Source organism: Pogonomyrmex barbatus, unplaced genomic scaffold, assembly GCF_055798465.1.
Source record: "Pogonomyrmex barbatus isolate J1 unplaced genomic scaffold, ASM5579846v1 scaffold4, whole genome shotgun sequence".
In the NCBI taxonomy this organism is placed as follows: domain Eukaryota; kingdom Metazoa; phylum Arthropoda; class Insecta; order Hymenoptera; family Formicidae; genus Pogonomyrmex; species Pogonomyrmex barbatus.
Window position 1 is genome coordinate 11265195 of NW_028297138.1, and position 16504 is coordinate 11281698.

Consider the following 16504-nt stretch of genomic DNA (forward strand, 5'->3'; position numbering starts at 1 on the left):
CGTACTCGGGATAGATAAACTCGGTCTAGCAAACGAACTAGATTCTCCTATTAACAGTGGCCGCAAATTAAGCCTCGCTCGTCGGCGCCTAATAAGTCGCGGATCCTCTGCGATACGTAGGGGCCCTCGCGAGCGCGCGCCTACGCGTGATTTCTCTCAAAGAACCCCGACACGGCGATATATTTCCTGTGCCCTCGTATACTTTACATACATCGTATCCGCTGCGCATTCGTATAGGAAAGAGTCAAATCGACGTTAAGGGTCGTACACAATCGTGGAATCGAGCCCAAAGCTTTAAAGATAATTATTTTTAACCCCCTTAGCCCACATATTGCAATTTGTCAAATATCTTTTGTGATAGGATTTACATTTTAACGCGTCTCTCATATAAATTTATTTATATTCATTATTTATTCGTTATGGTTGAAGAAAAAATTTCATTAAATGAAATTGAAACATCGCGTTCTATGAGCTAGCTTCTTTATATAGTTTAATGCATAGATATTAATTTAATTTATGTTTGTAGGTTTTAAAGAAAATTGATATCTTTGGGACGTTGAAATGTATTTTGCGTTGTCGAGAAAGTTGGAAATTCGTTCCAACGGCGTATATTATCCGCCAAATGTACATTATTGTTTGAGAGAACCGAAGGAGAATCGCGGTCAGGAAAATGAACGTGTATGCTTAATTATAAACGTAAACAAGTCTCTCCCTGAGAGCATATAGGCCGCGCGATGTGTTTTAACGACTGCCGCACACAGTGCGTAAGCCGTAAATGTTACGCCAAGCCGGAGATTCGTGTAATAGCCACTAAAAGTGAGGTTTGTCCCTTTATGGATCGTAAAGACCGGGATATTTGGAACGGAGGAAACCATTGCTTGGATTGACCTGACTCGCAGTTAACTAAAAAAGCGTGAAGCACGATTGCGTCTTAGATGCACCGCCGTGATCGCCGAAAACACCTTTGTTAGCGTGACGATTTTTTTGACAAATGGGACCTCAAATTTTTCACAAGTGTCATCAAGTGGCATATATCATACATATACGTTTATAGATCATCGTAAAATCCTCAACAGCGCATGTAGATTCGAAGAATGTTCGAAGAATGTCGTAAAAGTAGATTATGTATTTCCTCTCATATTTGAGAGATAAAAAATTGGAATACATCTAATTTTTTCTTTCTTTTATTACTGTGATTGTATTCTAATACATACATATTAGGTACGCAAATAAATAAAAAGTTTTTTTTCTTTTGTTCACCTCATTAGCAAGGATATCGGTGTAAGTTAAAAATTTACCCATTGAAAGTCTCAAATTTCAAGCGAATATTATCCTTTGAATATTGTTAGAATTTACATGATACATTGGGGATGGAGGAAATATAATAATCTATAGCAATAATTAATTTCTATGAAGGCAAATGTATAAAAGATATCTAGAGCATATCCGGGGGATATGTTCGAAACATTTGAACAATGTTACAACCGCTAATTGAGCGATTCAATCGCGTTTCGGTTTACCCGGGTAAATTAATCCCATTTCGATTCGAATACACGCGCACGCATTGTCCGAGCGATGAAAAGTCCGCTCTAATTACCTCGCATAAATAGGGAGCCCTGATTTCTCGGAGAGAAGGAGGGACGGGGGGGGAGAGAAATAGGCGCGACGTAGCTCGTAAACAATGACAATAGGGCCTACACCGGGAGCGGATCTCGCCGGTGCGGTGCCAGGCCCTCATGATGGCCGCCTGCGATCCCGGCCGTCCGTCGAGTTAATTAATCGCCCCGAACAATCTCCATTGAAATGGAATCTGGATAAATTTTCCGTGCCGATGCTGCCGGTGCTGCGCTAGCATGTGGGCATTATCTTTACGACCTCTTCAAAGAGATGAGACGTCGTCGTGCGGCGCGGGGGGACGAGGGGGGGGTTGAGTACGCATGCGCGCGCGATACCACCGTGCCGCCGCCACCGTCGCTGGACCTCCGAAACCGGAGAACCTGTTATCACAGAGAAACAGTGGCTGGGACTTGATCCAATTATCATGCAGCCGAGACACCGAGGTCTCGTCTGCGAGACGCGCCGTCCTCCGAGCTACTCTTAAACTCCGACCCTCGAGTGTAAGGATTTGCGGTGTCGAGTCAACGATCCACCACGAGAGAGAAACGCACCACCATCGTGCTTTCGTTAAATACACATCGTATATGTAGATTTAAAACTACGATTGTCCACGTGATTGGTTTACCTGTCTATGTCTCGACGGGTCTCCTTTCCGATACGTGGGGTAGATAGAAATAATAGGTAACGTGACGGCGCGTTTTGCGCGTAACGTGTTCCCGATACGCAGTGTTTTCACCGTCTGCCAGAGGCGTAAAAGTGTCGGAGCACGTTAAAAGACTCGGCAAGCGGCCCGACTTGCGAAATTAAATGCAGACGCAAGTCATCTGGGAATGACTTCGAGAAAATGCGTCTCCTTTCGCCTCTATTTTTCATCTGCCACGCGAACGGAAATTACAGCGTGACGTATTGAAGTTATTGCGTGTCGATCGTGCGAGACGCGATTTCCAGCTTCTTTGGAAAACTTTCGAGTTGCTCGATATTCGTGTGACTCTATGGGAGATGCGACGCGCACGAATGATGCTCCTCGAGGAGAAAGCGCCGCCGTTATTATCGGACGAGAATCAAGTGCCCTAATTTGTATCGCGCGATTAAGAAGCGACGGAGATGATTTATGGAAACGGTAGACGTATTAATTGCCCGCCGATGTGATTCATCGGGTGGTGTCGTTACGCATCCGAGCACGTCCTTTACGAGGAAGTGGACTGAAATAATTCTGTCGGCCACCATGGAAGATGCGGCGGCTGCTTAATTACGATACGGCATAATGAGGGAGATTCGATGCTTGCTCCTAAGGTAAGAATACTTGCTCGACTAGGTTTTTTTTTAAAAATAATGTAAGAAAGTCAAGCTCATAATTATAATAACAATGTTGAAAGATGAAGGATCGTTAAAAGAGTAATCAAGGATGTTGATGTTTATAATAAGCTTTATACATTACAGATAGAAGATTAAAAATTTAAAATTAGCAGACCGCCTATTAATTTGCAATTCTTGTGTTTTAATCTTTGTTTATTTATGACACACTTTATCTGATTATCACAGTTAAATAAGCAAAATTTCCAGAAATTGATCGATCAACTTTAAATACTTTTACTTAAAAATTATTATAGCCTCGATATTTTTATATAAAAATTTCTGTCAGAATATTCCATAAAATTCGCTAATGAAAGAAAGGTTCAATAGTTTTAAAGCAATATATGTATGTTGCGTATTAGACAAGATGTTACACTTTGTATTCTTATTGCAAGTGGAATAATCTCAATATACTACATTGAATTTATAACGAACGCGCTCACAAGATCGCGTTTTATATTCGTTACATTCGCAATTATTCGATGTAGTCACATCTCAGAACGCATTATCGCACCCGAGATCTCTGAAAAGCGTTAAATCACTTATCTCGAATGCTCGCTTGGCGTCTCCCTCGCGCCGACTTGCTTTCGACAGCGACTCATTTTCTCACCGGTTCTCACGATTTTTTTTCGCGTCTTCGCGCTCGTGTTATTCCTCTTTCGATTTCACTCACGTCGTTTACCGTCTCCATCGCGTGGCGGCTCTTAAAATCATGTATTTCCGTGGCGAGATAGGCCGGACTTTTTTCTCCGTTCTCCACGAGAGCATCTCGTTTCGCCGTCTCTCTGCGGCCGTCTCTCCGCCGGTTCTCTTTTCCCTCGCGTACCCCTCTCTCGTCCCGTTTCTTCACTCCCGCCGCTCCGAGAGCCCCGGTGTAACAATGGCTGCCCTCTAATTATCGGAAGACCGCGGCACTTTAAAGAGATCCCGAGAGCCCATCACGGGATTCCGTTTCGTTCGCTCCTTAAAATTTCTCTCCCCCTTCCTCGCGCTCCCGTCCTCTCTTTCTTCAAGGCGTCCGAGACGTCTCGGTAACAAAAACAATCAACGTGGCAATCGTTGCTCGTGGAAAATTAGTTTTGTCTCGCGGGAGCATCTACCCCCGCGGATTCGCAGCAGCCATTCGGGCTTTCTCATACTCGCTTTGCAAAGTGATGAAATGATGAAAACGATCGAAAGATTCTGAAGTAATCAATTTAAAAAATCACGATTTTTATTTTTTATCATAGATATATCAATTTGCACTCTGAATGATTTATGCTTCATTATTAAGGGTTGCTTGTTATTAATATATAAAATTAAAAAATTCCTTATTAGACGTATATTATTCAAGTTTTCTAGCATCGGTTTCGCCAGGCAAAAGGCTATCGCGACGTTCCCGAGTGCGCCAGCCGGCCAAGTGCGAGATCATGACGGCGCTTTCCGGTCGGCGAGAAAGATCGTAGAAGGGAGAAAAGCCACGCCAATAAAGAGAAAATAGCGCTCGTACAACGAGAAGCGCGAGTCGGAATGGGCGTAACCCAAGGCGAGCTCGCTCGTACCTGTTGCTCGTTGCTTCCTATTAAATACTCTCAGCCGACCCACACTAGAAAGGAGAGTCGCTCACGTCTGCGTTGGTAACCAATGACTAACAGCGCGCACGAGAAATAATCCTTTTTTTCTTCTTCATTATTTCCACACGATTCCGTCTCTTCCTCGTCCGACTCCTTCCTTCGAGACCGCTCGAGAGCCATCTCTTCCAAATGGGAACGCTTAGACCATCGAGACCACGGGGATCTAATCGCGAGACGATTGCGCTCGTTTCCGGATTGGGAAACGCTTTAAAATCCACGCTTTCTCGTAGAATTCCCGCCGATCGGTTGATTTACGAGTGCGCGATCAGAGCTCAGCACGAGATAGGAGATTTCTAATCGTGAAACTCTCACGCTTCCGCGACTGAGAATTTCGTGACACGATTCACAACGTCTTCTTCTTTAAAAACGCGAGATCGAATTTTTTTTGTCATCGTAATATCGCCTATTAGTCGTAAACCCCTTTTTAGAGTAAACTTCTCAATCAGTTAGCTCTTTTATTCAGCTCGTTTCTCTTCTCCTTTCGTTACATCCTAGTTGTGGTCGTTCGCCCCATTTTTATTCGGATTTCATCGCTTCCCCTATACTTTTTGTAGTTCTATTTTTCTTTGGTGATATCTCTTTGTGCGCTTCTATTAGCGGTTTGTATTTCGAGCAGATGTTTGTCGGGTACAATGTCTTCTACATGCTAGCCAGTTTAGGCCTCCCGGCGGCATTGTATCCGCTGAGATATAAAAGATTGGGATAGGCCCTTTCTCAGGGCCTTAACAACGACACCGACGAAGGAAACGTGTTTACTCTATTCGGCCCGCTATCTCAAGGGGCTATAAGTGAGTCGAGATTTTCTAAAAAAAATTCTCGGACGAAAGTGCCGATGACGCTGCTATTTTTTTTCTTTTTTTTATATATATATATATATAAATTAGCACACAAAGTATAAAAATATTTGGGATATCATTATTATAGCTGATCTTTAATTTGGGGTTGCAGGATGAATTCTCGATGAACCTAAACGATTTAGAAGGAATCGTGTGCTATTCATCTCTAATAATTTCAAGTATTTGTATCTCTACTTCGAACATCGATCGTCTGACTAATAACGGAATCATAAACGACCTAGCACGAATCCCGAAGGGTTCAAAAGTATTATACGTTTCGAATTAGAGACTCCTAGATAATTTATCTAAGGGCGGAGCCAAGAAAATCCTTGAACTTTGCCGCAGGTGCAACGTAGCTTAAATTTTATCATGATATTGAGAATAGAATATCGCTTTATATAAGCGGAATGTCATGAGTAAAAAATATGGTGTGCGTTGTTAAAAATTGAACGATTAAAAATTTTCCTTATATTTTTTGCTTTATTTATTTATTTTATTATTTTATTTATCAATAACACACGTGCGATATTTCATGTATCCGTGGAATCTGCGCGACGCGGAAAGATTCGTGATCTCGTAAGATTCGTATTGTCGCGACATCGGTGACAGCGTTATCAAGTCGAATTGTCCGTAAAACATCGTTAATTAAACAGTATTATAAATTACCCGCTGTATCGTAAAGCCAATGATGTTCCGTTAAAGTGCTACAGCGTGAAAACTGCGCGTTCGAAATTCACGGTGGGCTGTAAACATTTTTACGGTGCTCATTCATTATCCGCGCGGGAGAATACCCGTGTGACGAACAACACGCGAGAAATCGAGGTCTGACGGGGGCGAATAAGACGAGTATAAAATTCACAATGAATTCGTATTGCCACCTCTGTCCCGATCGTCTTTCGCTCGTCTTTCATATGTATTTATATCCCGCGTAATCACGACACGCAACGCAGCTTCCGGCACGGAATGCCATTATCCATTCCCTTTAATGGTAAAGTTACACATAAAATTATAATTGTTATCTCGTTGGTAATTCCACGGTACACGATTTATATATAATCATAGAAAAAAATTCAATTCTATTGCAAACGAATCTTTGTTGACTGTCGAATGAACTCTGCTCAGCCAGACATGTTTCCTGTCATTTGTTCGGCTCATACAAATAGAGTGATAGAGTATTATTGTCACAGATCACATCGTCCATTAGTATTATATACGTTACACATTGTTCACTACGCTTCAGTTTTTGCAAGACCATCGCGTGAGTTTCCAAGATCCTGGAGACAAAGAAGGGAAACAGTCGAGATCTATGCGTGATTAGTAATAAGACGAAGAGGAAGGTATACACCTAAATTAAGCGGCCTCGAAAAACGACTTCGCGCCGGACTCTCTCGTCGGGATTGCATTTTTTTTTTCCCCTTTTCAAAAAACGGAGCTCGCGTAATTTAGCGTAGCGTTGCCGGGGGTCGTGGCGATCACCTTATTTCTTTTTCTCCCCGTCTTGACAGCATCGGATCGTGTGAGGCATGCACGGACGGCGACCCGACTCGACGAGACCCCCTTAAAACCGAAAACATATGGCGTACAATTACGACGTAATGATATATAATTAATGGAATTCGCTCAAGGGATCTCCCCGTTGGTTGTTATACGGCACGCTTGTTTCCTCGAACGGCAAAAGGAACTGCGAGTCCACGTAAGCGGGAGGAGGGAGGGGAGAGGGAGGGGGAGGGGGAGGGAGCTCAACGAGAGATTCCGTCCTCTGAATAAAATTTTCATCGCCCGCGTGCATATATACTTTATCCACCCGTGCATGTATTTCATCGGCCGCGCTCGCATTTTGCATGCCACGGGACTATAAGAGGCCAGAAAATTGCCCAGAGTTCGACACACTAATTTCCGATGTCACGAATAGTATCCCGACGGCACGGATAACTTCCCCGAATATCGCTCGTAAAAGAAAAAGGAAAAATCGGGGAACCGAATGAATGAGCCGTGTACGTCTCTATTTGTTGATTATAAAAATAGTTGCTTTATTTTCAACGCTCTTTTTTTTCTCATCAGTCCCGTATTTAAGGATTCTCTCGACCGCGAAGGACTCTTCCGACTACAACGCGACGAGACAGATTTTGTGAGTGACATCTTTAAAATTCCTCGCTACCAGAGCAACCAGATCCTCTCGGTCGCGAAGACCGTTCAGGTAGTATTTCGAGTATTTTCTTAAGTGTGTCGATGTGTACTTGTCAGCCGGATAGAACACATCTCTTATATATCAAGCTCACCTCAAGTCGATCGGACCGATCGACCGGTCCACTCTCGAAACAAGGCATGTCCGCGATAGGATCAGACTTTTGCACGCAGATGTGTATCATTCATCACGTTTCTCGGTTATATAATATTACAGAGATAACATAGCTACTTTGGTCTTTTACGTCATTAAATGATCACAAATTTTTTATTTAGAAATGCAGATAGACGAAGATTAATAATAACCGAGATAATGATCGACGATGTAGCTTTTGCGCGTGTCTTGTTTGCGCGTGTAATAAAAAACTCCCGTTATAACTAACTATATCTGCAGGCGTTAGATACGGCTTTATCTTAAATTAAAGTGATCAATTCGTTCCATCAGTCTAAAGCCTCGAGTAACGCAGCTCGTAAAGCTTTCGCGCTATAATTTGCGAGGTTAAACCCACGTTGAAGTTAATAAATTTGAGCACAATGCATAGCATGTTAGAAAAAAAGTTACAACATAACGATATGGGGTCTGACCTTCTGCCGAACGTAGGTGTACGAGTAGTCAATTATCTTGTTCGTGCTGAAAGTGGATTCAATTAATCGAACAATTTAATCAGACTCTCGATCTTTAAATAATCCGGATTTACAGAGAAAGATTTATGAAGAAATAAAGAAGTGTAACATAATTAGTTTGCCTATTTCGTCCTTGAGTAGAATCTACAATTTTATACAAAAATAATTATGCAAATATTTATGCAATAATATACAATTTTATATATTAATATAAAATTGTATATTCATAATTATAAAAATATTATAATAATTTTATATATGAATTACGCAAATAATTATGACAGCTAATGAAAATCATCATAATAGGGATCGGCATCAGAGGATAAATATTCGATTGCTTTAAAATTTATATCATTTTATTACGCTGAATGGCTTGGCTTCATTGCCATTACGGATATCGTATATTGAGACAGTAATAAGCATTTGCGATTCTCGCGCATCATCGCCGTGATATCTGGTGTGCGATCGAAAGCGCGCAATGGCACAAATCCGCAGTGGCGGTTTTGCGGATACAGACGTATGACGATCTCGCATTCGAGAACGAGAGAGAGAGAGAGAGAAATAAAGAGAAGAGTACCGACGGACGGCAGGCGGGCAAGTAACTTTCAAACTAAAGCAAAGCGAGTGACGAGTAGCGAGAAGAGCGACCGGGAGAATATAGCGCGCACAGCAGCAACGCGAAGGAAAGGTAACGGGGAATCGGGTGGAAATGAAACGGAGAAGCGAAGTAAGAGAGCAGGAAGAGAATAAGAACGAAGGAAAAGAGCAAGAGAGTGACAGGGAGAAAGAAGGCGAGAGGGAGAGGGAGAGAGAAAGAGGGAGAGAGGAGAGAGAGAGAGAGAGAGAGAGAGAGAGAGAGAGAGAGAGAGAGAGAGAGAGAGAGAGAGAGAGAGAGAGAGAGAGAGATGAGGAGAACGAGAAACGAGAAAGAGGCGAGCGAAGTAAAGGAGCGAGAAAGAGAGATTGAGATATGCGAGAAGGTAGGATCGTAGAGGTAACATCGTAGCTGCGGGACCTGATCCCAAAGGTAGGAGGACTCGGGTTGTGGTCGAGGCCAGTCCATCGCGGGCCCTCCTCTCGACCGAACACGCGCTTTACTTTCTGCCCGCTCGTTCAAATTCCCATGCGCTCTGCTCATCGAACTCTCCGCGAGTTACTCGTTGAGTAACCCTCCGGTGGCTGGCTCCCCATGGCAGGAACTCGTAGCCGGCGATCGCAGTGCCGTTGGTTACAGTGTCGATGCTAGTAGTGGTGGTCGTGGTGGTGGTGGTGGTGGTGGTAGTGGTGGTAGTGGTGGTGGTGGTGGTAGTGGTGGTGGTGCTGCTGCTGCTGATGATTCTGGTGGTGGTAGTGGTGCCAGTAGTGGTGGCGGTTACCTTGAGCACCAAGTTGTATCGCACACCTTGCACAGTTACCCTCTATTCCAGTTCTCGCACGCGTGCCGGTGTCGTGCACGCGACACGATACAAACGAATCGGCGATCGTATCCCGCGACTGACGGTCAGCTGAATGATCACGCTCGTATATTAAAAATCGATCGACAAGCGCATAAACAAGCGTTTCCTGTCCACCGGGAGAATTTCTGTCGTCTGAGAGAAGCGCTTATCGATCTCTGACATACGGAGGCGATGACATCTCTTTCGTGACGCGGCTGGACGATGAATAACAACACGCAACGAACGATACGACTTGGAGGCGGCGACGCGTGAAGGAAGTTGACGGCTCTCGCGAGAGTCGGTCTGTGGAGCGCGGAAAAGATCGAGGACAACGCTGGATTGCTTTAAAATCGCAGCTATAAAACGAGTGCCGGCCAACGATTGCCGATTGCGCGACGGGCTCGCGAGTACCGAGCCGAGGGTTGCCGATCGAACAAAAAGGGAACCACCGGACAGGAAGTGGCGCGAAAGAGCTTCACAAGGGATATTCTTCGTACGCCGCTTTGTTCGCGACGAAGTGTTCCAAGTCGACGAGGCGCGGGATTCAAAAGGACTGACACGGTGGAACAATAAGACAACGAGACAATAAGAACCGGTAGCGGGGCTCCTCTCGTCGGGAGGGTGCTCTTTGAACGCTGGAATTCTCCGTTCGGGCCAGTAGCGAACCCGAGTGGCGACTCGGCCGGTGGAAGAAGAGGAATAATCGCGAAGCGATGCGAAGCGAACACGTCTTTCCCGTGACTGCCGGACGATCGATCACCGGTTTTTGCAGTTTGCGCGATCTCGCCAGTGCGATCTCCGCCGGCGGAGGAGAGGATCGTTAAGCGTCTTGAGCGCGGGAGTAACGATGATGAGCCGGCTGATAAGTTTCCTCGGCATCGAAATCGTTAACGAGACGACGACGGCGACGAGGATCTCCGTGGCGATGACAATCGACCGACATTCTCGCGTGAGACGGCAAAAGATCGTCGTTCCACGGCGATAGCGCGTCCACGTCGCGTGAGCCGCGCGTATCTGCGATCTGACGATCGGAAGCTCGGGTATAAAGTATGCCGCGCCGATAATGACGGTACTTAGTTATCTTTTTAATTAGTATCTATTTGCTAACGAGAGACCAGCGCGCGCGAGATCTGCGCTCTCCGCTCGTTAGGATAACCGATCCGTCGTCTTTCCGGATAAACGCGTTTACCGGGCGTTTAAGACTTTCTAAGATCGAGTTGGATCGCGTCTCGTTAAGGTCGGCTCGAGTAAATCTCACTTAAAGTTACATTCCACCGATTGCCAGCGGCAAGGCTCACGTCGAGGAGGAGCGCGAGTGCGCACGCTCGACTCCTTCGTGATCGCGGCCGTGACCACCCGCTGATCGAATTTACCGGATCGCGAGCCCTCTGCGAGTCCGGTCTCAATTATCACCGATGGAGGTACCACTCGTGGCACGCGATACGCGATCGATACGATTGGGAGATTGGGAGATATACGCGAGAGATACGAATCGTTCGGCCGTTCGGTCGTCGTCGCGACGAGAGGAGAGCGCCTCTCGGGAAAGAGTATTTGGGAATCGTAAATACTTGGGGCGCGCGGCGCGGCGCGGGACGCGGGTTTTAAGCGTGCAAACACTTTAGAAAATCCAAATGTTGGTTCTGCAGTTCGGCTCTTTCGCACCTGTCCGGTACGAGCGCGCGGTGCGCGCGTCCGCCCGCGGCTTTGTGTCGCCACGAGGTGCTAACGAGAACGCGGAGTGATTACAATGATCGAAATCACGGCGAGGGAACTTCCCACGACTCGAGGACGGCGTTGGATAAACAGCGAAGACAAAGTTCCCCGCTGTAAAATACCGTCCGTACCGCGGCGAACCTGAGAGAGGTGAAGACCGCGGGCTCGGGCGGTAACGGAGACTGCACACACGACAAAATCTCACACGATCCGAGTCGACAACGGAACGGGGTCGATCCCAGTTTCCGAGCGGTCAACTTCCGGTGAGCCGTCGTTCGTCCGCCGTCCGACCGGGTGCTGCTGACCGCGGAAGCGTAAAACTTTGTCGCGTGCATATCCGCTTTTTACATTCAAAAAAACAAGGTGATTGTGATGTAAGAGATGCGTCGCGGTGATATCGCGACAATCGCGATAGCCCTTCTCATTCTTGGGCAAATCCAGGAGCCACGGCAAACTAGGTGAGGAAACAGATTATTTACAGAACACAATAGAGGAATTAAATGGGCGAATTAAAAGCGATGATGGTAAACGTAGGGATTAAAGTGATCAGCAGTCTCGTAGATCGCGCTGAATTGATATGGAAGTTGGAAATTGCGTAGTGAGACATGAGAAAAGCTTTTAACAAACAGTCGATTTGCTAACAATATAGTACTTCCAGTTTATCTGCCGGTAATCTCAAAGAGGTAGCGTGTAAGAAAGCTGTCAACGTTTCTCGATTATACCGCGCGGCAAGTGAAAATGTTAATCGATAGTCGCCCGAGGCTAGAGTGCGTACGCAAATTGCAGCGTCGATTACGATCGTTATTCGCCGAAGTAACGAGTAAAGGGATCGGAAGGGAGATTCTTCTCGCGAGGTCGCGATACGCGTGACTCGGACACGTGCTGAAGGCCCGTCATAATCGCGTCAAAATCGAACGTTTCGTATTGACTTTACAGGATCCAACGAGTTCAAAAGATCATAATCAATTTGTATACACGATAACATTTCTCTTAAAGAGAGGATGCGAAAAACATCGAGATTGATTAACGCTAACGCATAGAAAAAAAATTAATCAAGACTGTATATTCTCATATATAAGCAAGAATATTACAGTTCACATAAAAGAAAATAATAATAATTGCATCAATACAAATTCAATCAAATTAACAAAATTTTTAGGAAGATTATATTCTTAGTTATATGTGAAAATATTGGATTTAAAATTAATCTTTTTCTTCTATTTTGCACATTGAAGGATCTTGGTATAAAGATCTCTCGTTATTAATTAACAAGCATGAATAGATTCGGCATTCAGAAGTGAAATTAGAAAAATTGATATAATAAACTTATCTAGTTGATATGTCTCCAAGATATGTTTTCGATATAGTAAAAAAAACTTCTTATATCGAACGTACATGAATTACTTTCTCCTTCGCCTTCGATGAACAGAAATCAATGGCGGATAATAACGATAACGTGACATTTTACGAGATCGTTATTAGCAAATCAACGATCTACGATCGATGCGGTATCCGCTGCAAATTGCCGGAGAGCCTTCGAAACAAGCTCTGTGTCTCATTCATTTTGTCATGGCCACAAAAGTGTGAGGCCGTGCCATAGGAACGCATACTTATAGAATGGTATCGAGAGAAAGGATTACTTTAATACTTCCTCCCAAATATTCATATTTTTGGCATCTTTTTCCTTAGACATTGGAAGGTAACGTCGAGTAGAAAGTATCAATACGTAGACTCGAATCACAATCCCTGGCGGGGTTCAATCGGTCAAGATTGATAGCGATTAACGGAGGCGATTGGAATTTCCGCCGCGACTTAATGCCCGGTTACATAAACACGTTAATGATTTAATATGCACAAGAACGGCCGTCATTCAGAGCTAATTACGGATGCCGGACGAAATGAAACGTTTATATAATGCGCGGCGCGTAACGCGTGATTGCGAGCCGACCGAATTTAATGTTATGCCCGTGCGAAACGGTCGCGGAGAGTGCTCGTTGTGTTTTACGAGCCGCTTTGCTATCGGCTGCGTAATGAGCGAAGCCGAGTGGATGAATGAAGCGGCGATGCGACAGGGATCGAGGCCGATCGGCCTGTCGTCGTCACACGGCGGAAACGAGATCGTTTCGTCGGGTGCGAACGTCGGCGCTGAGCCCATCCCATTGCACTCGACGGGAATAAAGTCCGCACCGATGATGCGAAAAAGAAACAAAGAACAGATGGAATCAAGCCTAATATAATTGCTGCGCGGAATTGCAACCGCATAATTTCCTGATGCGCGATAAATTCTCGATGATTACTTGAAAATTTTTGACAAAGTCGTCGGTAGTCGTTACCGAGGAAGAAAATAAGAGAGAAACGATTCGAGTACTTTTAATAAACACGATATTTTGACGCGTTCCGTCCGCGACACGCGGAATCTGTCGTCTTGTCGAACACGTTATAGATTATCAGAAATTAATGATGCAGGACAAAATGGCGAGTACGATATACGGACATCGGCGCGCATCGTGTCGTCGCGAAGATATCGTGTTTACTTTCAGAAAATGTAACATGACAGCTCCTTAGCTGATTAAAAAAGTAATCATCGTTTTCAAAAGTTATGCGAGCTTAAACCGGTGGACCGGTGTATCGAGTAACGAGCTCGATGTGCTCTTTTATATCTGTTGTAAAGAATTGTTGTATAACAAATTGCGAAAGCTTTAATTTTTATTACTCTGAATGATTGCTGCTTCTGATGTTACATTCCTCGAGGGCATAATTAAAAAGTATTATTTTCCCTGCGAGAGAGAAAGAGAGAGATCGCATCAAAATGCAGCATTCTTAAATTGATCGTGATGCATTCTTCGTATATATTAAGATCGGCGTTACAAGAAGAATATAAAGATAATAATCTCTCTCTTTCAACGCGACTGACGGCCATTCATCATCACCTATCGCGCCTCGGAATCCTATCGATAAAAGTGTGTCTCGGCACTTAAACGCGCGATATACTTAACGAAACGTCAGGTATCAATCTAAATTACGATTTCCAAGTGATCGTACGCGAGAAGCATAATATGCAGGTGCGGAAGGATCCTCATCGATCACGGAGAGATATTGCTTTGAGCAGGATTCCTCGGTCATCCCCTACGCTTACTCACATGATAGGGATCAAGTCTTTATATGCATCCCAATACTAATGTAAACGAATGTTTGAATTTTGACATTTCGTAAATAAAGTCGAAAATAATAACAAGTTCATACACGCATCTCTAATCATAACATAATAATAATTATAATCATAATCATAATAATTTAGAGAACAGAGTGATCAACAAAGTGAACGAAGCTAATCAAGAAAATCGAAAGAAAATTTTTTTTTTCATAATTTTATCCTTCCTTTGCTTTCTTTTGATGCGTTCTAAGTATAGAGATCAGATCTAGGAGCATCGTCGTTTGGCTACATTTTTGAATATTTTGTTCCTCATCGCTACGGAAGAACACACACGTATACGCGCATGAGAGATATATCGAATAAATATATTGAAATGACTGGCTTTTGAAAAAGAGCACCTCCACGCGTCCATTCAAGGGAGTCCCGTTGACATTTACAAATAGCTGTGAAAAGGCTCGTACATTGTAAGCACCGGTAGGCGTGCGTGTCACTTTCCGGGCGCGGGGATCTCGCGACCGGGACACATGTCGGATTCTATCGGTGCAACAGGCGATCCGTGGAGCGCGTAACGAGAACCGCCGATCGTTTGTCTTCCGGCGCGATGGCGTGGAAATTGAACGATCACGTCGCTCGACCCAGACCGGGCTGCGGGAACGCTCTAGCCCGCCGTGGATCAGATTTAATATATTTATGATAATGGTTACACGTCGTTCGCGATCGCCATGCGTGACGTTCACATGTATCCTTTCGTTCCGGTCCGCCGCTTACGCTTTAACGTGGTGCGCCCGCTTTTTCTTCCCTCCCGCGGCTCCGTTACAGCTATTTGTTTAATATATCGGTCGACGTTGGGATTAATCGACGCGGGCAATTTAACGATAATGAATCCATGACGAAACGGCATTGACGTGTAATTATATTATACGTAACGAGAGTCCCGTCGCGGGGGATTCATTCGATTCGCTTATTCAATTATCAATGTCCATCTCGTGCAGCGTGCTCGATGATCCTTAACGAAACCCTCGAGACGAAACAATTTAGTATCTGTTTAGCACAATATATTTTGTTACGACTACACGAGTTCGTGCTTCTACCAACGCGGTTGCTTCAACAAAGTGCATCGATGCATCGAGCTCCAGCCGGTCTCTTGCATCGTTCGCAGCGAGTAAGTAAAAGAGAGAGAGAGAGAGAGAGAGAGAGAGAGAGAGAGAGAGAAAGAAAAGGAGAAGGGAGGGATTAAATTAAGATCCGACAGTGTTAAAGTAAGCCGGAGCTCCGGACCGGAGCCCTCCTGTGGCGAGGTTAGTGGTAATACCATTCGGTGAGTTCGGTTCGGTAGTAGAGTTCTGTCTTTATCCGATGCCGATAGTAGATGCGCTGGCGCTTATTACGGTTCACGCATATAGATGTACCAATTCGCGCGAGAAGAAAAAAAAGGATTTCGGAAGAATATCCCCATCGTCTTAGAGCTATTCTGAGCGAGGATCCGCGTGGTCGAGACAAGAGGCTAACGGTTACAAAAAGGCGATGTGCAACACATATTTGCGCTGACTCAGCATCGGTCAGTACAAAGAACTCGCCAGCGCCAAAGATTTGCTAAACAGTCTGCAACAAAAATTTATCTCTTTCTGCAAAATATTGAGTCTGAGATGATTGACTGACGTATGTGACTTAGCAGAGTGAATTTAATTAAATTTTTTTCACGTAGTCCCAACGATTTAAACTGATTCGATGCGATTCACACACTCGCGTGAATAAATTTCTCTTTGTTAAAATTGTAAACAATTTTCTTCGGTTGTTGCACATAATTTTTATCACTTTTCAATTTTTCTTATTAACAGTAGCGGAATCGAGGAATATCTTTTGCCATATCTCAGTGCACTCTGAATGCAACATGATTTTCGCATCCGTTCGCCTCCTAATCTCGTCGTGAATGCCACGTCGGTGGAAATTTATCGTGGTCGTTCTCCAAGATAT

At 44.5% G+C, this 16504-nt stretch overlaps 1 protein-coding gene across 5 annotated transcripts in view; it reads left to right on the plus strand.

The window, feature by feature from the left end:
• The window catches only part of LOC105432994 (protein Wnt-2), a 57443-nt gene that overhangs the window by 6451 nt on the left and 34488 nt on the right, over positions 1-16504 (plus strand). For 2 of the 5 annotated variants that reach the window (XM_089080789.1, XM_089080790.1), the window contains exon 1: positions 9589-11834. The exons of 1 other annotated variant lie outside the window; for it this stretch is intronic. In XM_089080789.1, the coding sequence (XP_088936915.1) occupies positions 11758-11834 (77 nt within the window). In that variant the 5' untranslated portion in view covers positions 9589-11757. Of the gene's footprint in view, positions 1-1932; positions 2911-9588; positions 11835-16504 lie in introns of those variants that run through there. 2 more of the 5 variants (XM_011648045.2, XM_089080788.1) reach the window with 2 other exon arrangements.